Genomic DNA, 22257 nt, shown 5'->3' on the forward strand with positions numbered 1-22257 from the left:
TCCCTATAACAGCTTAAACTCGCGCCATAAAGGCCAGAGTACTCCCATATTATGCTGATATAACCAAATGTCAAACCCACATAACAGAAACACAGACACAAAGCTGTAGTTCCCCCAGTGTTTACCACAGGGGGATCTACCCTATGGAGCTATAGCTCTCATGGGGGTTATTGTTTGCCTGCTGCCATGTGTTACAGCCTCAAAGGGTTATACAGAGCCACACAACCAATGGTTCCCCACCCAGGCTAAAGCTCTCTAGCAGACGTCCCTAAAAAAGTCAAGTCCCTAAAAATAGTGGACAATAGAGCCCAGAGGAGGCAAAGGAAACTAATTAGACAGAGACTACAGAGATGATGTAAGCAATTTAAGACAAGGCAAGGGAAATGTATTTGTTTATCATACATAGGTCTTTCAAGGTGAATCACAGAAAATAAATAAAAAGCATCTTAACCGGCATAAAATAAATAAAAGAGCCTAAATAAAAATACTGTGGAGAGCATTGCAATAATCAACCCTGGAAGATATTAAGTCATGAATAGGTTGCTCTAAATCTTGGTTGGACACAAGGTCTCTGATCCTGGCCATGTTTTAGAGATGACAAAACGCAGACTTTGCTGCAGCTTTGATGGGGTCACTGAAACTAAGATCCCCATCCATGATTACACCAAGTTTTTAGTGCTCTAGACTCCAAGTAGCCACTAAGTTGGAACCCTCAGATTCAGTTCCCAAATAGAACAATCTCAGTCTTGTCTTTATCTCATCTAGCCATTCATGTTTTCAAGGCACAGACGCAGAGAGAATTCCAACTATTCCTATGCTTAAACCCTCTTCCGTGTTATTTGCTTGCGGTCAATCATTTGATTATGGAAATAGTCCTCTGCAGCCAAAACAAATGAAGATGAACTTTTACTGACAACTGACTTTACTCACTGTCAGTTGCGTATTCTCTGTCACTGACGGGATGTGAAACTCTTCAGCTTCAGTACTGTAGTTTCAGTGATTTGATGTAGTAGATGCCAGAATGTCGGCCAACTCCAGCTTCATTATTAGGACCCTGTGCGATAACCAGGGCTGCCTGGACTTCCAGCAGCTGGATGCGCTGATCCAGCAACAGGATAGTGCGGCGGATCATATCCTGAAGAAGGTGCTGCTCGACGACAGGAAATTTGCCATTCAGGAAGGCAAACAGAAGGCCAGTGGCAGTCACAGAATCAGTCCGGACAGTCTGGTTGTGGCCAAAAGCAGCCTGCGGATCTGTCAGTTGGAGGCCGGGCAGTGTGCACACTGCGACGGGTTACACGTATGCAGGTACTATGTCTGCGGAAAATGCAGATACGGGTAAGTGTGTGTCTCAAACTTTGCTTGACATGAACAAATATCACCGGAAAAGGACTTGTAAACTTGTAAGATTTATTCAATCCTAACTGGAATGAAATCTTTAATAATTTTTTCAGAGACAAGTGCAAAAATATCCACAGTTTTGCTTCACCATACAATGCAACCCTGTTGAAGAGACGCAATCTTCATGAGATGACGGAGAAGCAGCTGTTCCAGCTGTTACTGCAAAATGACCCCTATCTGCTCCCTGAGGTAGTAATGGTGTACTAGAACCATTGTGCAAATATATAATATTTCTGAAATAACAAAAAATTGCACTGCTGTCTGTACCCACCTCCAGGTATGCCGATATTACAACAAGGGCAACGGTGAGCACGGCTCCTGCAAGTTAGGCAGTTCTTGCAAAAAGCTTCACCTCTGCCTGCACTTTCTCCAAGGAGACTGCATATATGACAAGGCATGCAAGAGAGCCCACAATTTTGGCTGTGGTATGAAAATACTCAAGGGCCGAGGATTAAGCCAAGCCAACTTGCAGAATATCCAAAAGATCTACAGAAACAAGTTCATCATCACTGGTCAAGAGGAGAGACATTATTCTCCTGCTGCCGGTAAATTACAAGGCCCCATAAGCATGAAGCACCAATATGATTTCATAGAAACAGTGTCACCTTGTCAGTACAGTGTATATAATTTGTATATGTTTATATATGTTAACTGCAGTGCTACCAGTGGAGAGATTGGCTACGAGCTGGTTTAAACCCTCCACTAGTTCTGCTGAGAAGGGTGTTCATGTCCATTGCCACCTACCTAAGTGGCAGGTTTTAAAAAGGGATGGGGTCACCTGGGAGGACTTACCCAATAATGAGGACATTGAACAGGCCTACTGTGACCCTGGACAAGATGTGAGCTTCACTAATCAGCCAGCTTCCACCTCAGGGGTCAGGACATTTCGGTCACGACCAAGGTGCACCAATGACACAACACTACCAGAAATGTTCATACAATCCTACATCCAGGCTATATATAAACTGTGTTCCAGGGCATGGATGAGAATATACCTCTAAATCCTAAGGAATGTGAGTATTGGTGATTTAAACTGCTATTCTTGTTCCTTTCAGCACCACTGACCTTCCAGTCACTGCAGTGGACCCAGTTGACTTCCTGAAGATGACTTGCAGAGGGTCTCAAGTTCGTCGTCTGTCCACTGCCTCCTCTGTCCCTAAGCCTTCTCACACAATGCTTACAACAGAGTGGCTGTGGTACTGGAAGGACGACAGTGGGAGCTGGGTGGAGTATGGAAAGCAGGTCAGTTTGCTGTTTTCCCATTGAAGCTAAAAAATCTGGGACTTATCTTAAAAAATGTCAGGAAAAGGTTTGAGTTGATCACAATGGTGTATAAGGTGCAGGGAAAGAAAAATGTAATGTCCATATAAGGACGCAGGGTCTCAGGATGTTAAACTACAAACAAATCTTGAAAAGTAAATTGATAAAGTGATTAGAAGTATGACGTTTAAGGAATCATTTAAATAAATAGCCAAAGATTTCTTAGAAAAGTTGGTAATAACAATGAAAAGTCTTCACCAATTCCTAAAGGTGTTCATGTTAAACTTCACTTATTAGGATTAATTGACAAATGTTACATTTGAGAGGACCTAATGGATTTGTTCTCTGCTCTTTATAACCCCCCCCCCCCCTTTAGGGCGGCACTGATTCGTCTCCTTCCATCAGTTCTCCAACCCTGGAGTATGTTTACCTGGCAGACAGAGAGACGCCGATTCACTTTACTGCTGGCAAACAGCAGTATACTCTTTTCTTCATCGGTAAACCAGGACAACAACAGATGTATCAGCAGAATGTAAAATGTAACACCACACGAGAGGTTAGAAGAAGGCCCCGCTTTGTGTCAACTAATGACATGGAAGTTAAGCTGAAAAGGTATTTCTATTCCCTGTGATAGATGGATGTTTTGATTTCTTTGTATCTGATTTTACTACTAGGTGGTTCTTTTGTGTATTTCCTCTGTAGTACATCAGCAGACAGCTCCTCCACAGCTGAAAATGTCCCATCCTACTGGGACAAGACTGCCCTACCTATCGATGGATATAAGGTATACGTGTAGTATGCTAAGCCATTTGAAATATATAAACTGCTCAAAAACGTATCACTAAGTCATCACAGTATAACACCAAGTTAGTTAAAGTTCCAGGAAATCAATCAGTCCCTTTTGGAAGCACAAGTGCTTGTAAATCAACTCACCAAACGAAAGTGGCCACAGGTGCAATGGAGAGCCAAAAGCAAGACAACGCCCAGAAAGGCAATGGTTTTGCATGTCTTAGCCACACCATTGCTCTCTCCTTATCCTTCCTCAGACTCTTTCATGCCTGGCACAGATGCTCAGTGTGAACCTGCTCTCATCTTTTAAGAGAATGTGGGGCGCCTGCTTAAGCAAACCATGCCTCACAGTACAATGATCAATATCCAGACTCGGATATTGATCATTGTACTGTGAGGCATGGTTTGCTTAACCAGAACCTGTCTCTGTGGAGGGTCTTCAGTGGGAGGGGACGGGAGGCATACTTACACAGTCATGGTATAAGAGTATCAGAAAAACACATATAGCTTTGTTTGATGTGTGTTCAGGCAGAAGGAGCAGATGAAGGTGAAGAATGAAGGGAAATCTGTGAATCAGCAGTACATCCTTTGGAAAGACGAGTCCCTGATTGAGGCCATCTGTGAGGAGAACTTTGATTGGAGGGTCTACGGTGTCCACGGCACAAGCTATGAAGTTTCACCTCACAATACTTTTACTCTAATACTCATCGACAAAGCACACGATGACAAAATGCAGAAATCTCTAAATCTTTGCACCTTTTAGACATAATAGAGCAGTTTTTGAACTCATTTTATGACCGTATGTTGAATGAACAGTAACATAAACAGAACTGACTGTATCTGTGGTACTTGCTCATTTCACTCACAGGTAGCTTCTTTGCCAGAGATGCTTCATACTCTGACAGATATACCAGAGTCAGACAGAGCAAGAACAAAGTCATGTTTGTGGCTCTGGTGCTGGTGGGCCAGCACACCAAAGGACGCAGCAGCTTCATGGTTTATCCATAGTACTTTATTGATTACTATTACAACTACTGTTAAGTCACAATGCTGTTTGCTTCTTTGCTGTTTAATCAAAAGAAACATGTTCAACTTGGATGTTCATCTCATGACATACATAGCCTGTTGTATTGGTTTTAGACTAATATGTGTGAATAGTGAAAACATTTTGATGGGGGTTTTCCATTCATAAGTATGATTATATTATATTTTTCAAGACAAATAGATATTGTATGACTTTTTAACTATTCTCAATTGAGAAAATACTTGTTATGCATTTCCTGTCAAATCTGTTTTCAGTCACTTTCAGTTTGAATTATAGAAAAACATACAATGTTTATAAAAGTATGAGTAAAATGAAGAATCAGTTTATTCCTTTACACTGCAGTGGGTCACTTCTGGTTGTTAGACAGAAAGACCAAGATACAATACATGAAATGATTTCTTATACGGGCAAAAGTAAGAAAAAGTAGGGATTGAATGGTTCCATGGCGTCAGAGGTGCCTCTAGGTGTCCACTCCCAGTCACAGCACAGAGATACACAGGCGCCTCTCCGGACCCAAGGCCGGAGAGTGCGACAACACGCACAATGAAAGCCTAAACAATCTCCAGGTTTATGTGGAAAAGGTGAAGGCCCAAGTCACACATCATTTTGTACACCACACTGCAGGATTGATTTAATTAATTTAAACACATTTGATTGGTTTTTGATACATACACACAGATAGTTATTTTTCCACAACATTCCCCACTTTTTGTCATATTACTGTAGTCAAGTCATGTTTATCTGTGAATCCTGGTCCTCACATAGAATGTCTTGTAACAAGTCTACTAGCTACACTACCCTTGAGTTTGATGCGCCTAAGAGAAGTCAATCACCATAGCGGTTGTGAAATGACAGACAACAGATTTATGAGAAAAATATATAAAACTAGAAATGCATTCTCTGAAGAAAATGTGCTGTGATTGCATTTGCTGTCCAAGGAAAAGTAAAGGGCTTCTTCAATTCTTCAGATTGAAGAATGTACTTTTCCTTGGATACCATGACCTGGATGACTGAGACCCTTCACAGACATTGTATTTACTGAAAACATTTGTCAAATGCTGAGGAAGTGTCAGAAAAATGTTTGAATGTTTTCTGTACCTGAAAAATGAAGGACCTGAAGGGAATATTAATGTATTTTAATAGGGAACAGCTGAAAACAGGAGTATGTTTGGGGCCAGGGGTCATTATGTATCCAGACTATAGTTAGTCCTTAGTGAGGTGGTCTTAAAAGAATAGTGTTTCAGGACAATAACAAAAAAAAAATCCCTAAAATAAATAAATAATAACTACAAGGAGATAGATTTAAAATGTGACTACTAATACAGTGATTTCCATTTTTCGTCAATGTAATTCATATACTGTTCCACTGGGAATGCTGTTTTTCTTGCTTTTCTCTCACTTTCAGTTTCGTTTCTCTGTCACTGACTCGATGTGAAACTCGCTGTACTTTCAGTGATTTGATGTGGCAGAACCAGGATGTCTTCGGTCATCTCCAGCTTCATTGTTCGAACTCTGTGCGAAAACCAGGGCTGTCTGGACTTCCAGCAGCTGGACGCGCTGATCCGGCAGCGGGTCACTGTGGCGGAACCGATCCTGAACTCGGTGCTGCTCGACGACGGGAAAATCGCCATTCAGGGAGGCAAACAGAAGGCTAGCGGCGGTCACGGAATCAGTCCGGACAGTCTGGTTGTGGCCAAAAGCAGCCTGCGGATCTGTCAGTCAGAGGCCGGGCAGTGTACACAATGCGACGGGTTACACGTATGCAGGTACTATGTCTGCGGAGACTGCAGATTCGGGTAAGTGTGTGTGTCTGTTAACTCCACTTAGCTTGAACTTCATCCAAAACACAGGCGTCACCCAGGTCCGCAGACAGTAGAGAAAGTATTTTAATTGTCGAGATTGTTTAATTAGCTTACGTCTGTGTGTTTGGGAGTGTCTGTAATGTGTGGACAGTCGGTAAAAGTTCATCTTGTTTTGGCTGCACAGGACTATTTCCGAACCAAATGATTGAGACAACTGGGGAAACTAAGTTTTGCATAGGACTACTTTGAGTTCGTTGTTGTTCTTGATCTTTGAGTAACACGGAAGTCGTGTTATTCCGCTGCAGAGTTGAATGTCGTTGGACTGGTACGTGCATAAACTAAACTTGAAGTTGTTATGACAACTCAAGACAAGAGAGCATTATCTTGCGGGTGTGTCTGAATGAGCCACAAGACAAGAGTCATCATTACGTCAACAGATCAGCAAAAACATTCCGTGATGAGCCACAAGATGGCAGTAATTCGCCTCGTAGCGAATCCTATAACTTCACATAACCCAGCTCTTATGTATTGTACCTGTATATTGGTTACTTTGGAAGGAGGTTTTCCATGTAAGTAAACATGATTTGATTAATTGTATTTATTTCAATTTAACCTACATGTGATAATCATAAGCATCACAGGTGTTTGTCTGATGACCTAGATTTTCTCAACAGTTGTCATAACACCCTCAGATATTATAGTGAATAAAAACCACTAGAAAAAGTACTTGAACAATTGTAAAATGTATTGAATCCTATTGGAAGAAGATTCAGTCTTTGTTATTATTTTCAGAGACAAGTGCAAACATATCCACAGTCTTGCTTCAACGGACAATGCAACTTTACTGAAAAGACGCAATCTTCATGAGATGACGGAGAAGCAGCTGTTCCAGCTGTTACTGCAAAATGACCCCTATCTGCTCCCTGAGGTAGCCTGCACTTTGTAAAGGTGTACTAGAACCTTGGTACAAATTGATATTTCTGAGATTGCATGGTCACTGCTGTCTGTACCCGCCTCCAGGTATGCCCACATTACAACAAGGGCATTGGTGAGCACGGCTCCTGTAAGTTCAGCACTTCTTGCACCAAGCTCCACCTCTGCCTGCACTTTGTACAAGGTGATTGCAAGTTTGGCAGCAAGTGCAAGAGAACCCACAATTTTGACGAGCGTGCTATGGCAATACTCAAGGGCCGAGGATTAAGCCAAGCCAACTTGCAAAATATCCAAAAGATCTACAGAAACAAGTTCATCATCACTGGTCAAGAGGAGAGACGTTATTCTCCTGCTGTCGGTAAATTACAAGGCCCCATAAGCATGAAGCACCAATTTGATTTCATAGGAACAGTGTCACCTTGTCAGTACAGTGTGTATAATTTGTTTATGTTTACATATGTATGTAGTGCTACCAGTGGAGAGAGGGGCTGTTTGTGAGCCTACTAAGAGCAGCACTAAACCCTCCACTAGTTCTGCTGGTGCAACCAAAGGCACAAGTGAGGCTGACAGGAAGGAAATCTGCCTGTTCTTCATTCGCAGACACTGCAGCTTCAAAGGTAAAATCACACAGAAATTTGCATGGGAAGAAAAATAAATTCCCCCTGTGTGCCAAGTGTACTGTGTGTATACTGCTTATGTGTGTGTGTGTGTGTGTGTGTGTGTGTCTATTGTTGCTTTCTTTCAGAGAAGTGTGTTCGTGTCCATTGCCACCTACCTTACAAGTGGCAGGTTTTAAAAAGGGATGGGGTCACCTGGAAGGACTTACCCAATAATGAGGACATTGAACAGGCCTACTGTGACCCTGGGGAAGATATGAGCTGTGCTAATCAGCCCGCTTCCATCTCAGCGATCCGCACAATGCTGTCACTACTAAGGTGCACCAATGACACAAAACAACCAGAAATATAATAATACAATCCTACATCAAGAGGATTGCAGACACTTATGTGTTCCAGGGCAAGGATGACTGTGGAATTTACCTCTAAATCCTAAGGAAAGTGAGTATTGGTGATTTAGACTGCTGTTCTTGTTCCTTTCAGCACCACAGCCCCTCCAGTCCAGCCCACTGCAGTGGACCCAGTTGATTTCCTGAAAATGACTTGCAGAGGGTCTGAAGTTCGTCGTCTGTCCACTGCCTCTTCTGTCTCTAAGCCTCCTCACTTCATGCTTACAACAAAGTGGCTGTGGTACTGGAAGGATGACAGTGGGATCTGGGTGGAGTATGGAAAGCAGGTCAGTTTACTGTGTTCCCATTTAAACCAGAAAATCTGGGACCTGTACCAGAAAAGTGGTCAATGACCTGCAAGCTGTGGATGCCCGAAAAAAGTTTTAATAATGGAATATCAAGTTTTTATTAAAAACAGGTTTAGGTTCAGCACAAAAGAAAAATATAATGTCCACATATGAAGACGCAGGGTCTATATTGGTTGTAATTAAGAAGTTTGAGGGATCATTCAGAAAACACTGAAAACCCTGAAAAAGCCAAAGATGTCTTAAAGAAGGTGGTAATAAAATTTGTTGAGTAAATCCTAAAGGTTTTCATGTTAAACTTCACGCTTTAGGATTAATTGACAAATGTTTCGTTGGAAAAGACCTTATGAATTTGTTCTCTGCTCTTTGTATCCTCCCCCTGTAGGGCGGCACTGATTCGTCTCCTTCCATCAGTTCTCCAACCCTGGAGAATGTTTACCTGGCAGACAGAGAGACGCAGATTCCTTTTACTGCTGGCAAACAGCAGTACATTCTCTTCTTCATTGGTAAAGCAGGACAACAACAGATGTATCAGCAGAATGTAAAATATAACACCAAACGAGAGGTCAGAAGAAGGCCCCGCTTTGTGTCTTCTCATGACGTGGAAGTTGAGCTGAAAAGGTATTTTTATTCCCTGTGATAGATGGATGTTTTGATTTCTCTGTATCTGATTTTTACTACTCAGATGGTTCTTTTGTGTATTTCCTCTGTAGTACATCAGCAGACAGCTCCAGCTCCTCACCAGCTGCAAATGTCCCATCCTACTGGGACAAGACTGCCCTACCTGACTTTGGATACAAGGTATCCGTATAGCATGTTATGCTATGTGTAATGTATATCATTCCATCATTACATAATGCCTGTACTTAATGGCACTGTACTGCATTTTCCAGCTGGTCCCTCTGTCCCAAACAGTGAAGACGTACACTATGATTGAGAAGCTGTTTAAACAAACCATGCCTCACAGTACAATTAACAATATCCAGAGGATCCAGAACCCGTCTCTGTGGAAAGTCTTTCAGTGGTAGGGGACAGGAGGCATACTTAGTCATGTTATAGAGTGTATCAGAAACACACATATGACTTTGTGTGATGTGCGTTCAGGCAGAAGGAGCAGATGGCAGAGAAGAATGGAGGTAAACCTGTGAATCAGCAGTACTTGTTCCATGGGACAGACGAGTCCCTGATTGAGGCGATCTGTGAGCAGAACTTTGACTGGAGGGTCTGCGGTGCCCACGGCACAAGCTATGGAAAAGGTGTGTGCCAGTCCCAATATGTTTCACTTCACAATACTCCAATATCCATCTACAAAACATACAATCACAAAATGTTTTGGACATAATAGGGCAGTACGTTCTACTTACTTGTTATGACCATGTTAAATGGACAGTAACATAAACTGACTGTATCTGTGGTACTCCCTCATTTCACTCACAGGTAGCTACTTTGCCAGAGATGCTTCATACTCAAACAGATACGCCAAAGCCAGACTGACCCGGAGCAAAGTCATGTTTGTGGCTATGGTGCTGGTGGGCGAGCACACCAGAGGAAGCAGCAGCTTCGTGCGACCCCCTGCTAAAAGAACCAGCAAGAGTTTCTACGATAGCTGTGTTGACTCTGAGAGCAACCCCAGCATTTTCGTCATCTTCGAAAAACAACAGATCTATCCAGAGTACCTTATTGATTACATGTAAGCCGGGATGCTGTCTGCTTATTTGCTATTCAGGGTTTAGTCAAGTGAAACATGTTGATCTTAGATCGTCTTTACTTTTACTGGGAGCAGTTTGTGGCTTTATGACTTGGTTTGGAGAAATACCAACAATTTATCAGGGGAATGGTGCAGGATTATAACTCTCATATTCTAATGTTGCTGATGTTTGTTTTATTGATCGCTGTTTTCACTCTTCTGAGGATTCTTCTGTAAAGGGTATTAATACAGTATACGGCTGTCAAGAAATATGTTTACCAAGCACTGACACTAACATGCTGGAAATTCATTTGTTTATCTTGAAAAATATCCTGATAACAAGCCTATGTAATAATGTAAACCCTAATTTCAATCATTCCAAATAAATGTCATCATTACTAATTGTAATGTTGATCTGATTTGTTTGAAGTTGCTAATATCTCTTTAACTCACTCAGTTTCCAATGGTATCATCAATGGTTCTCTTTAATCTACTTTAATTACAATTACTGTCATTTCAGGGAAAAAACAACAATTTTATGTGGAAACAAAGTGCAAACATTCAAGTCAAAGTTACTTCACATTTCAGAGTCCTTCCCAGGTCCTGCACATACAGACCAAAATGACTCATCAGTCATTCAAAAGCAGCACTAGAGGTTCCTATGTCTGTAAAGTGGACAAGACCAAATTTTATAATAAACGACTTGAGGTTATAGGAAATAACAACAGGAGAAAGGGGATGGCAGTGAGCAAAGTAACAGCATCGTGTGTTTGGCACTGCTGTACCTGTGTGACTTAGTCTCACTTTCTGCCATTTCATCTCTTCATGTTATTTTCAGTAACTTGAAAAAGCAACAAATCAGCTGAATCATTAGTTGCGTTTACAAACTGATACAGAGCAAAATAATGAAAATACACTTCCATTATGGAATGTAGCAAATCACAGCAACAGAAATGATTAATATTGCTTGACACTGAGGTAAGTGTGCTTCATTCCCTAACCCTAACCCTAACCCTAACCCATCAATAAAGCCTGACATGGAGCCCAAAGGGTCTCAGGTTCAGTGCAGAAAACAACTGGCTCCCTTAAATGTGATCTCAGTTCTCAGTGACTTGTCCATGTGTCTGAATGTGGCTGTGACAGTGTGAAGCAGCTGTATAGTTTGTATCCTAGTTTGTTGTCTTTTATTGCTCTGCTGGACAGTTCAATCCATCTTCCTCCGTCCCTCTCCTGGTGATTTTGACAAATATGCCATTTTTGGGTCCCAGAGTGCTTGAAGACTTCAATTCCAGAGGGACCTGTACAAATACGAGAGCTGTTATGTACATGAATCCTTTCTAACAGATTGGTGTCTTTCTGGAAGAATATGTCCAAAATCCGACCCACCTTTGTCTCAGAACAGGCCACAAGGCTGAACCCCCGGAACATACGTCCGAGAGCCATTTTGATCTCCAGCTGGGCAAGCCTCATTCCCACGCAGTTACGAGGCCCCGCCCCAAACGGCAGATATACAAATGGATGCCGACTGGCTTTGGCCTCTGGTGTGAATCTGAGGATCAAACACACAGTTTAGTTTGGAGTTAGGGGCCCAGGTCGTTCACTCTACGCTCTCTATTATTACTGGCTGAACTATGAGCTCAGCATAATAATTATTAGCTGGTTCTGGTAAAGTCACGACAGGGTATCAGCAATTCCACTGACTGTTGCCCTCAGAATTTGGACTGGAATGCAGGTTCAGACAGTTTTGCTATTTTCTTGCTGTTGTAATATTCTGACAACGTCTTACCTCTCTGGGATGAACTTCTCAGGCTCTGGCCAGTGTTCTGGGTCGTAGTGGAGGAATCCTGCAGGGATCTCCAGTGTTGCTCCTTTAGGGAGAACCTGGCCATTCACCACACACTCCTGCTCAATGTCTCGAGCAAACCTATGTGGGCCAAAATGAGACCAGTATGCTTTAAACACCTCATTACATTACCGAGCTGAAAAGGATTTGATGTTAGTTTTGCTCTGCATCATAACCAAAAATCCCTGTTTGCAATGGGAAACCTGATAGTAAAAAGGATGCATATTTGATCTTGATGTAATGTGTTTCATGTACCTGAATCCAGGAGGATACAGGCGCAATGCTTCAGATATAACCATGTCCAAATACTTCAGCTCATGGACATTATTGTAATCTGGTGATTCCTGCAACAGAAGGGAGAACACAACTGTATTAAAAAAGGCTTCATTCAGCTTTTGTAGTAAGTATAGAAAGCTGTCTAATGTTAGTTGAGCTCAGATCAAACAATCACAAGACGACAACACACTCACGTGTCTGGAGAAGAACTCGTCCACTTCTTCCTGCACTTTGCGTTGACATTCCGGGTGGAGAGCCAACAGGTAGCAGGTGAAGCCCAAAGTGTTGCTGCTGGTTTCGTAGCCTGCCAAGAGGAAAACAAAAGCCTGACCCACAATCTCGTCCTCCGTCATCGTCTTCCTCTGTGGTCGCCTGCTGCGTGGCTCCTGTGGTTGATGAAGGTCACAGTCGGGCTCAGGGGCCGACCGGTGCGCCTGATGGTGCTGGAGCTCGTCGGCCTGGTTCGCCGCGTCGAGGTGTTCCGAAGACACGCGATCGTTGCTGCTCCGTGCGTCCAACATCTGCTGGAGGAAGTCTCGACGCCTCTACATGACAAAAGATTTAATAAAATACCAGAATTAAACGTTCAGTTCAGTAAATATGGGTCAGTTTGTGGCAGCAGAGGAAACCTTGCTGAGTCACACCTGTTCAGGAGGCTCTTCCTCTCTCTGCTTGATAATCTTCTGGATGATGCCGATGAAAAACTGGTTCATCGTATCTCGTCTTTTGTTGGGGATGAGACTCGCCAGCGGAGCGAGGATGAAAGGGAAAGCAACTGGACACCAAAACAGACAGTGTTAGAATGACTCAAACTGAGATCACGCTTGATTCAATGATACTCGTAAAACTGAACTGACTGAAAAGCAGCATGATGGGCCTGAAGAAGGAAAAGGAGAAGAACAGCTGAGCGTGGCGGACGAAGGGGTCGTCTGGATTGTTCTGGGAGTCCACCTGAGTTGCAAACGCCACGGTGGCAATGACGTCCATGGTGAAGCAGCCGAAACACCTACAAGCCATGCGACCAGAACATGGCAGGTGTGATTATGTGATAATAAAAGAAATGACTAGGAGCACAGGAGGATTATCTGCTGGGCAAGTGCTTTATCTTTTTTTAATTACCTGTGGATGTCAAAAGCCTCTGCTGACTCAGCGTACACATTCAGATTGTTCATCAGGGCATCGGTGGCTGTGTTGATGAGGGGAACCATCTACGGTCCAACAAAACAACAGCAACGCTTTTATTTCCTGGGAAATCTGCGCTGCCACTCCTGTTTTAGTGAAACGTGTCGCCAGAGAAAATTTCCACCTCACCTCTTTCATCTTGGCAGCGCTGAAGGACGGCGTGAGGATGCTGCGGACTCTCCTCCACTGTTCATCCCTCAGCAGCAGCAGACAGTCGCTCATCGGTTTGGTGGCAAAGCGAAAATTCTACACGGAATGACATCATAGATATGACTCATTAAGGTCACTGTGTACACTCTGAGTACAAACAAATCTGTGTCATCTATCTGGAATAACTTGGATGCAGGGACCTGTAATTGTCTTTTTGTGGGACAATGTGCTCACCATTCTGTTTGAGAAGCTGCTGAAGTCCTTGACCATCACCTGTCGGAGCATGTCAGGGTCTGCTACCACCACTACAGGTCTCCGGCCTAAATAGTACCTGAGACACACCAGATTAAGTCAGCGACAAATGAACAAAGACAGAAGCAACAGACAGACAGGGTGCTGCAATGTTGTGTTCTGGGGGTAATGTCCGGGTCGTATGGGTTATTGAGGTAGTTAGGTTTCCTGTCCAAGGCTGCAGCATGGATCTGTATAACAACAATACAGCAATCTCCTATTCTAACACTTGTAGTTTTAGTTCCACAGTGTGTCCATTTGCTTTCACGCTGAGGAGGAAGTGAAATCAATCAAACATGGATGTGTCAGCTGTTTCATAGACTGCTAGGGATCAAATGTTTTCTGTACTTACCCACACACTCTTCCATGTGTGTTTATCAGGTCAGTGATGGGGTGGAAAAAACCCTAAAAAGAAAGATAAAGAACATTAGAACAGAAGGATAAAAGTTCACCCATATGTACAAAGTGTAACAGTTCATAGCAAAGGGAACAGCTTTGGTTTCATGAGATACAGAAAAAGGAGGCCGCTGAAGTGCTTTTGTGTGAAGACAACAAAGACGGGGGGAAAATGTCAATTTACTGCAGATGTTGCGGGTTATATCTAAACTTCCTCACCTGTCTGAATAAGAAGAGGTTGCCAAAGAAAGGCACCGGCTTTGGGTGTCTTATTCCACACCGGGAGAGGACTGAAAAGGGACGGACAGAATACCTGCAAGAGAGCGAAAGATAACATAATTAACATAATATTAGGGTTTATCATGTTAGTAGTCACTTCCATGGAGTAACTGAGATCCACAGCAGCTACGGCGTCACAGACACACAGATAACTTACCAGTAAAGAAGAGCTAGAAAGACGAGGAAGAGGCTGATGGACACAGCCGACCCACTGGGTTTGATATGGAAGATATTTAGAATGTCAACTACAGCCTCCATGATGGACAAAGCTTCTCTCTCTTTCTCTCTCTCAGTTCTGCATCACAAGGACTGTGACGATGTCTCCTGGGAGAAAAGGAGAAGTAAGAATGGTGATGATGTCTCAGTAAAAGAGTGTTGACTAACTCAGTTTATGACGTGTTGGTTAACTTTGTGTGTGTATTAAGTGTTGATGGGTGAACACAAACACAAAGGGTTTAACAGGTGTCTCAAAATCTGAATCATGACCCTACAAAAACTCTTTGGAATTGTGTGTGTCATACTTTAATACTGAGATGTAATCAGGAACATATTCTCAGTCTCAGTATTTGAATCTACTGTCATCTGATCTAATATTGATTCAGTACTTCTCTTTGTGGACTTTGGTCTTAGCTCTTTCTACCCTGCAAATTATTTAGCGGCGCTCCAAGGTAACGAGTACATTTGTTTCAGCAGCTTTGTGGGGCTCTCAACCCTTCACCTGCATTTTTAATTACGTGACACAATCTCAAAGTTATTACTCGGTGCCCAGGGGATTAGAATCAGCTGTTCATCATCTTTGTAGGTCCAAAAGTCCAAGATATTACGAGTTATAAATACATGTATGCCTCGCTTATATCAGGCGTTAATTTATAAATTCTGAGCCTGACACTTTGTACGAAATTAATATAATTCCGTAGTTATTTTCACTCATATTTCCACATTCATAGGAGCTCACAGATTGTTAAATAATAGTCCACCTACGTTTAACCTTTGGCGGTGCTTAGCTTCAGCATAACAACACACGGTTACTTACACTTTGTACTCGCACTTGTGTGACTCTCACGACCTTTTCATGAATATAATGGTCCAAGCATAGATTGGTCATGTGCGAAGAGAAGAATATTGTCCACTATTGGCGAAATTCAGCGAGAAATCTAGATTTTACGACATTATTTTGTCAATATTGTGATGGTCTTCTTCAGTGCATTTTAAAGCGTCACAAGCGTATGACGAGGTGTATACTGCCACCTGCTGTTCTGGAATGGTCAGTATCCACTATATACAGTAGTTGCACTAAGTAGCATTTATACTAAGTTATTATTCATTTCTGTACTATGTAATGCTGATTTTATCAATCACCAATATTTATTTTTATTCATTTAAATCTTGACTGACCCATCTCTGTATAATGAAAGAAATTCATCAAATTCCGATGTTGCCAAGTCTATTCCTGTTCACCATCTCACCCTTATCCTACATTCACATTCATTATTTTGCTTTGTTTATTTTTCCACAAATCCCATTTACTTTGCATAATTGTCACATCTTCATTAATCAAATAAACCACATAAGACTTGAATCACTTAGCAAACTGTTCCCCACACATAACCTATTTCTTCCTTTAGCAGTCTCTAGTGTATTACATGTTCTGATACCAACAGAAAGAAGTTGTCCACAGTTTTCCATTACTGTCTAGCTCCACATGATGTGCTGTATTTTCTTCTTCTCTTTCTTCTCCTCTTTTATTATTCCCCACTGATCCCTATGTGCCCACATTCTCTGCTTTCCTCCCATCTTCAGCACAGTCCCCTTTGGATCCATTGGTGTACGTTTGGGGAAATGTTTATTTTTGGTCAAATTCTCCAAAATGACAGTGGACCAAATTGTTATGTATGAGACGAACTTCATTTATTCAGAGGGCCATTGTTGAGAATTTGTCCTTCGACGCGGAGTTGAAACAGCGCCCTATTGTATTTGCAGGCAGAGATGGTTTTATTAGGGGAATATTCATGCATGGGGAGTGCAGGCTTAGCTATTGATGCAGCTCGTTGGCTCTTGTGAGACGCCCCCTTGATAGATTGTGCTCTGTGACAGATGATGTGACACAGAGGAATGATGCCAAGCGCACATATCTATCGTGTCTGCTGTGATGCGGGGATTCACCCTTGCGCAGGAAAGATAATTTATATTCATGCTTGGTTGACACTTGGAAAAATAGCTGATTGTAGGTTATTAAGAATGCTCTGGGCAAGTTGGATTTGGATCTTAGACAAGTATGATTCCTACAAACTAGAAAGGCCAAGCTGGGGTAATTTGGGTCTTCATTAAAAAGCATATTAGGGCTAAATGTTCCATATATATTCATATTTATGATTCATAGTAGATTTGAACAACATCTTTATTCACACATTTTAAGATAGTCACAGTTGTTTTGTCAATTTCTATTGCCAAAAAAGGGACTGATACATAGGTAAGTGTTCTCTATTTGCTCCTACCCCTTCCCTCGCTTGACATGATGAATCACACAGACTCCATCTCTCAGAGAGGAGAGACGGCTTGAAGCTTACATACTCCTCAAATTAGATTCAGCCAGATAATTTCATTCACTGACAGTCAGGACTGCAGAGAAGGACGGCACCGATCCTGTCACATCCAATCAGTTTGTCTGTGCTTCTTAATGTAACTACCCCTTCTGTCTGCCTTAAGTCGTGCACTTGAGTTTCATCAGAGTCAAACCTACTGACAGACGTGACCGTGTCTGTTTTACAGCTCTGTAATCCTAAATTAAACAGGGTAACCTGCCCGTCTCACCTCTCATTTGATCCTATTGATTAGCAGGCAGTGAGGTGCAACAAAGCCGAGAAGAGAGTGAGATGGCGAGAGATGGCCAAAGGAGATGGAATGTGATTTGCAAATCTAACCCGATTTTTGCGACTAGATTTCAGAAACACACTCATGCTTGCTGCTCATGCCCATGAAACCCCCCCCATCCCACTCCCCTCCAACGCCACAGTGAGGAAGCAACATGGCATGTTTCTGTCTGTTCCTTGGCCTCTGCTTCCTGAGCCATGTGAGAGGAGATCAATACCTTAATGTCTGCTGCCCCCTCATCACGGCTCCACCAGTGGGAGAGACCGAGCAGGGAAACAGAGTGTGAAGCTGCAACTCCTCTCCTCCACTTCTTTGACTCGCTTGAACTTATCTTTGCACACCTCCTTTTTTGTGTGTCCCTCTCTGCCTCTCTCTCTCTCTGCACAAAGACCGACTGGGGTGGGAGAAAGAAGACGATCCTTTCAGTCGAATCACAGTTTATTGATTCACATTAATTCCCTTGTACATTGTCCAGGCTCTCTAATATCTCATCTGTAATGGGAATTTTCCTACCAGTTGATACTGAAGGAAAATTGATTTGACAATTTTACTATGTAGTTCTCTATGCTGCAGTATACAAAATGTGAGCAAGTGCAGAGGTGGAGGGTAGCAGAGCAGAGCACAGAACTCCCTGAGGGTCACTGCACAGATGATCCTGAGAAACTAAGAGGCCCTCTCGATAATTTGGAGAGAGGAGAGACTATGAGGAGAACAGCGAGGCTCTCATTAAAGCCCTCGAGCCCTGAAACTCTGTGACCCCAACAGTCTGACAGAAGGGGAAAGACGAGGCGAAAGAGAAGGAAAACCAGTATATAAAGAAGGAACACGGATGACTTCATTTTACCCATCACTTTAAATCCTGTATGGGTGCATTCATGTGGAAAAATATCTCCATAGTCAAATCAGGGAGTGGCTCCTCCTCTATGTTCCCTGGTGTTTACAGGTGCCTGTTACATCACTGTGAAAAGACAACGGGGAGGGAGAGCAGTAGACAGGGAGATTGAGCGATGCAGCTGATTCTGCAGAAGCACCGCATCCCCTCGAGCCTCCTGTCGCTGTGTGAAACCAAGCTGCGGGCTGCTTGGCATTCATATTTTGGAAGGTGTCATAATTTTTAATGCATTATTCTTCATACATTCCCCAAAGATCCACATTCTTTTTTTCTGTATCTAAGTAATTCCTTGATCACACGTGTCACATTGCTTACATACCAACAACTGGCTTTAGGCAGTGTGAGGGGTAGAGGGGTCTTTATAGTGTTTAATTTGGGGCTCCCAATGTCAGTTGATGATACCTTACTCCTTGTCTCTTTAGTGCTGCTCCAGCTCCTGATCTTTCTCCTGCTTGGCTGCACAAGGTGTAAGGATGCAGCGTAGCAAAATAAATTCGCGTGCAAGAAACTCTGTGGAGTTCTACTTTGGGAAAACTCACTGTCAGGACATCTCTTCATCTTCTACACCTCGCAAACCACTTGATAATTTAGGTTAGAGCTGCTGAATAATTTTAAGATTGGTTCCAGGTAATAAGCATGATGGCTTAACAGTTAAGGAGCTGCAGAAAAAGAAGAAAATTTGCTCCAGGCAGAAAAGAAAGGTTGCCGGGGCACCAACTCAAACCTGCCTGTGTTGTAGTTCCTCTTACAGCCTGTAGAGAGCACTTACACACCATTTTATTTACTGGCTGACGCTCATTCAGTCTAAGAAGTAATGATGGCACAGCAACAGTAACTGCCTTTATGTGGAACCTCAATAATAATCAGCACGAAAGCTTAATCAATAAATATGCCTGAAGTAAACAACTCAATCAGAATGAACTGGCTTATTGGAACAGGAAATGCATTCATCCCTCATCACGGTGGACACTGACAGCTTTCCAGGTTAAATCAAAGTTGTTGCCATGTACTTAAGTAACCGTAGCGATCACCACGGAGACTTGGGCATTTGAATTCAGAAGACATAGTGTTCTAATTATGCAGATTCAATGACAGTTTCTTATCCTTTGGGTGTTAAAAACTGACTCTACAATTTGATGGTGTGTGTCTTAGTGTGAGCGTGTGGTTGTGTGTGACAAGTGCATAATCAATAGGGAGCTCAATGTAACAAAAGGCCTGTCACAGAGAACAAGTTTACTTCTCCCAAACTGAACATTTCTGCTGATCAACATCCTCCCTCCCTCCCTCCGTGGAGCCAGGCAGGATTCAGAACAACAAAGTGAACTGTAGCAACACTTTTAGCTCTTAATGAAGAAACTAGCTGAGGAAGAACTAAGGCGTGTGGCGTCACCTGGTCAGAAGCCCGCCTGAGATATCTGGGAGCCTGAAATGAAACATAATGGAGACCTCCTGTCCCTCTCATCTGCCCAACTACCACTCAGAGTGCCTGATAGTGTGAGGATGAGGTCCAGTGGTGCGAGTATGGGAGAGTAGGATACATTTGTGATTTGGTGAAGCAGCTATCTGTCTCACAGCTGGCAGCGTGTGGCAAAATGCAAACCACAAGGTCAGAAGAATTGCGTAGAGACCAAAACGGATTGTTTATGCATATACAATATGTGGGTTAATGCCGGCCTGACACTTCCAGAATGCATTTTCTTTTAAAATGTCACTTATTCACACGTTGACACCACTTCAATAAAGGAGAAACTGGAGGTTATATACAACATAATGAGTTATGCCTCACGCTTTCCTGTGATGCATGAATGCACTTTTATGCCCTCTTGTCCTCTTTTTGAATTTCTTGAACACCCACGGACCTTTTTATTAACTTTCACAGATATTTCAACGATTTCAAATCTTTGCAGACTCATTCAGGTCATAGTCTATTCCTGTAGGACAACCTTTAAAGGGCAACCCACTTGCAGGAGGGTGTCGGTCAGACGCAGACTATATCGTGCTGCTGTATTGTTCTCCTCTTTTTTTGTTAGTCTCGATCTTTATTGAATTAAGGGGGAAACACAGGAGGTGCAACACAGATACTACAGCTTAGAATTCAAGCTCAATTCTTGCCTTAAATGCTCTATTAAAGACTTTTAGTACAACACTTTGAAAGACAAATACATACCGCTAACTAATAGTAAAATTTTGGGTTATTAGACAAAATAAGATCTCAGCTTGGCACATTTTTCATCTGCAACGCATGACAAAGTAACAGTGAGACTGCTGGCAGAGTGTTCTCTCTAATGCGTCATATCTGATTCTTAATGAGTTCAGGTAAAATGTTTGCAGCGAGACACAGACAAGGGAATCAGTTAAATCCCCGGCAACCTGCCTTCAGAAGCAATTACCTGAAAATAAGCATTAACCACGAGACAACGTCGGGTAATGTTGAACAGCTGAAATCACTCAATGCAATGGTGCACTGAAATTTCACATAAATTCCTTGAATTGTTACAGTTAAATTAACAGATGCCCCTTCAGAAATGTCAAGGGACATTTCACTGTTGGTAGATCAGAATACTAAACAGTGTCTGTGTGGTTGTGTTTCTTTCAGTGAAAAATCAAAGCAAAGAAGGAAAGCGAATAAAACTCTGCCTGTAGTGCAAGTTGTTATTTTTTCTCGGTGGCCTTAATTCTTTTTTATTTCTCGTCCTCTCATTAACAGAATCTATTTGATGGAGACAAAAACAATCAATTAGTGTGCAAATAATGTCAGCAGTGGGGGCCCTGCCTTTTGTGCTTGATTTGTTTTGGTGTTTGAGGCTTTCATGTTCTTTTGTCCCGCCTCTTGTTCCAGTCGGTGCCTGCGTGGCTTCCTGACCCTGGTTCCTGCCTTATTTACATTACATTACATCCTGTTTGAATGTGAAATTCACCAAGAAGTGAATAGCACAAGCAGAGCAGGACCTCACAGGAACACAGGACAGCACAGTTTAGGTGTCTTTAGATTCTTTACTCGTATGTATACATTGGTTGCCACAGAAACTGGTGTATATACTGTGTAAATATTTTGAAACAATTCAGGCCTTTAAGGAGATGTTCAAATTTAGCTTTCGAGAGAAGAGCAGTCAAAACAGATCTGATTACTGTGGCTTGGCAGTTCAGGCTCACTGGTTAACAATCGTTAAGCCATGAAAGCAATGCAAAACAATTAAGACAATGATTTGAATGACAAAATCACAATCCTACCTTGTCGGGCATACAAATAATGCCACATTTGCAAGTCAGGCCATATGTCAAAACACACACACACACTTCGGGTCCGAGGACAACGAGGCTGGGAAGATGTATAAAGCCGGAAAACTAAAGGAACGCGTGAGGATCAGGTGAAACTCGGGATACAAAGACGCATTAATGCAAAGGATTATACATTCACTTTGACATATACACACACACCAACATACATTAGAAAAAAGCTAATCTGAATCGGTGGAAGGTTTTTCTTTCCTATTATCATACCAAAGCTGAATCTTTACTGATGCTCAAAAAAAAGAAAAAAACTGAGAATTGATGTACACACACACTTCACAGCATCTGTAGTGTTTTGTCCACGCTATCACACCTCTCTCTCTCTCCACCAGTCCACCGGTGGGTTTTAGATGGGACGATTTGCTCCTTCTTCATTATCCAATAAGTCCAGGGATTTCTGGCTGAACACAGGTCATCATCCTGTACCAGAAAATAACCATTTCAATTACTGTGTTAGTGGAGGCAGCTGATGACTGCAATATTCATGCATCAGCTGCCACTTCTTTCAACCCTGCCTTTATATCATCTAAGACGAAGAAGAAGAAGGAGAAGAAATTA

At 42.4% G+C, this 22257-nt stretch overlaps 3 protein-coding genes across 3 annotated transcripts; 2 read left to right on the forward strand and 1 right to left on the reverse strand.

Annotated features, from left to right (window-relative positions):
- The first annotated feature begins 1021 nt into the window (after positions 1 to 1021).
- On the forward strand, positions 1022 to 4423 carry LOC142989917 (protein mono-ADP-ribosyltransferase PARP12-like). The gene is made up of 8 exons (XM_076139663.1): positions 1022 to 1338; positions 1455 to 1590; positions 1679 to 2020; positions 2073 to 2244; positions 2474 to 2643; positions 3038 to 3273; positions 3364 to 3445; positions 3979 to 4423. Exons 1-8 carry the CDS (start codon positions 1022 to 1024, stop codon positions 4006 to 4008), a joined length of 1485 nt encoding a protein of 494 aa, XP_075995778.1. The 3' UTR covers positions 4009 to 4423.
- Positions 4424 to 5904: 1481 nt separating this feature from the next.
- Positions 5905 to 10647, forward strand: LOC143017023 (protein mono-ADP-ribosyltransferase PARP12-like). The gene is made up of 11 exons (XM_076171634.1): positions 5905 to 6291; positions 7090 to 7225; positions 7318 to 7588; positions 7698 to 7847; positions 7976 to 8165; positions 8331 to 8523; positions 8927 to 9162; positions 9255 to 9342; positions 9435 to 9565; positions 9646 to 9797; positions 9979 to 10647. The coding sequence occupies exons 1-11, from the start codon at positions 5972 to 5974 to the stop codon at positions 10233 to 10235; spliced, it is 2124 nt and encodes a 707-aa protein (XP_076027749.1). The 5' UTR covers positions 5905 to 5971; the 3' UTR covers positions 10236 to 10647.
- On the reverse strand, positions 10543 to 15853 carry tbxas1 (thromboxane A synthase 1 (platelet)). Its single transcript, XM_076171642.1, has 14 exons — positions 15679 to 15853; positions 14803 to 14969; positions 14586 to 14679; positions 14323 to 14375; positions 13914 to 14010; positions 13659 to 13775; positions 13467 to 13555; positions 13205 to 13353; positions 12992 to 13122; positions 12542 to 12892; positions 12327 to 12415; positions 12015 to 12152; positions 11615 to 11777; positions 10543 to 11526 (listed from the first exon to the last, which is right to left on the reverse strand). The coding sequence occupies exons 2-14, from the start codon at positions 14901 to 14903 to the stop codon at positions 11413 to 11415; spliced, it is 1686 nt and encodes a 561-aa protein (XP_076027757.1). The 5' UTR covers positions 14904 to 14969; positions 15679 to 15853; the 3' UTR covers positions 10543 to 11412.
- Between the last annotated feature and the right edge of the window lie 6404 nt (positions 15854 to 22257).

This window comes from Genypterus blacodes, unplaced genomic scaffold, assembly GCF_046128005.1.
Source record: "Genypterus blacodes isolate CSIRO-AG114 ecotype Tasmania unplaced genomic scaffold, CSIRO-AGI_Gbla_v1 ptg000015l_1, whole genome shotgun sequence".
NCBI lineage: Eukaryota > Metazoa > Chordata > Actinopteri > Ophidiiformes > Ophidiidae > Genypterus > Genypterus blacodes.

What these genes read in the sequence shown, in the direction of transcription:
- LOC142989917 (XM_076139663.1), top strand. Translation starts at nt 1,022, where the DNA reads ATGTCGGCCAACTCCAGCTTCATTATTAGGACCCTGTGCGATAACCAG. An exon ending in ACCCCTATCTGCTCCCTGAG is followed by an intron (nt 1,591 to 1,678) that starts GTAGTAATGGTG and finishes ACCCACCTCCAG; the next exon opens with GTATGCCGATATTACAACAA. An exon ending in GGGTGGAGTATGGAAAGCAG is followed by an intron (nt 2,644 to 3,037) that starts GTCAGTTTGCTG and finishes CCCCCCCTTTAG; the next exon opens with GGCGGCACTGATTCGTCTCC.
- LOC143017023 (XM_076171634.1), top strand. Translation starts at nt 5,972, where the DNA reads ATGTCTTCGGTCATCTCCAGCTTCATTGTTCGAACTCTGTGCGAAAAC. An exon ending in ACGTTATTCTCCTGCTGTCG is followed by an intron (nt 7,589 to 7,697) that starts GTAAATTACAAG and finishes ATATGTATGTAG; the next exon opens with TGCTACCAGTGGAGAGAGGG. An exon ending in CAGACACTGCAGCTTCAAAG is followed by an intron (nt 7,848 to 7,975) that starts GTAAAATCACAC and finishes GCTTTCTTTCAG; the next exon opens with AGAAGTGTGTTCGTGTCCAT.
- tbxas1 (XM_076171642.1), bottom strand. Translation starts at nt 14,903, where the DNA reads ATGGAGGCTGTAGTTGACATTCTAAATATCTTCCATATCAAACCCAGT. An exon ending in ACCTCTTCTTATTCAGACAG is followed by an intron (nt 14,376 to 14,585) that starts GTGAGGAAGTTT and finishes CTTTCTTTTTAG; the next exon opens with GGTTTTTTCCACCCCATCAC. An exon ending in GCGCTGCCAAGATGAAAGAG is followed by an intron (nt 13,556 to 13,658) that starts GTGAGGTGGAAA and finishes GTTGGACCGTAG; the next exon opens with ATGGTTCCCCTCATCAACAC.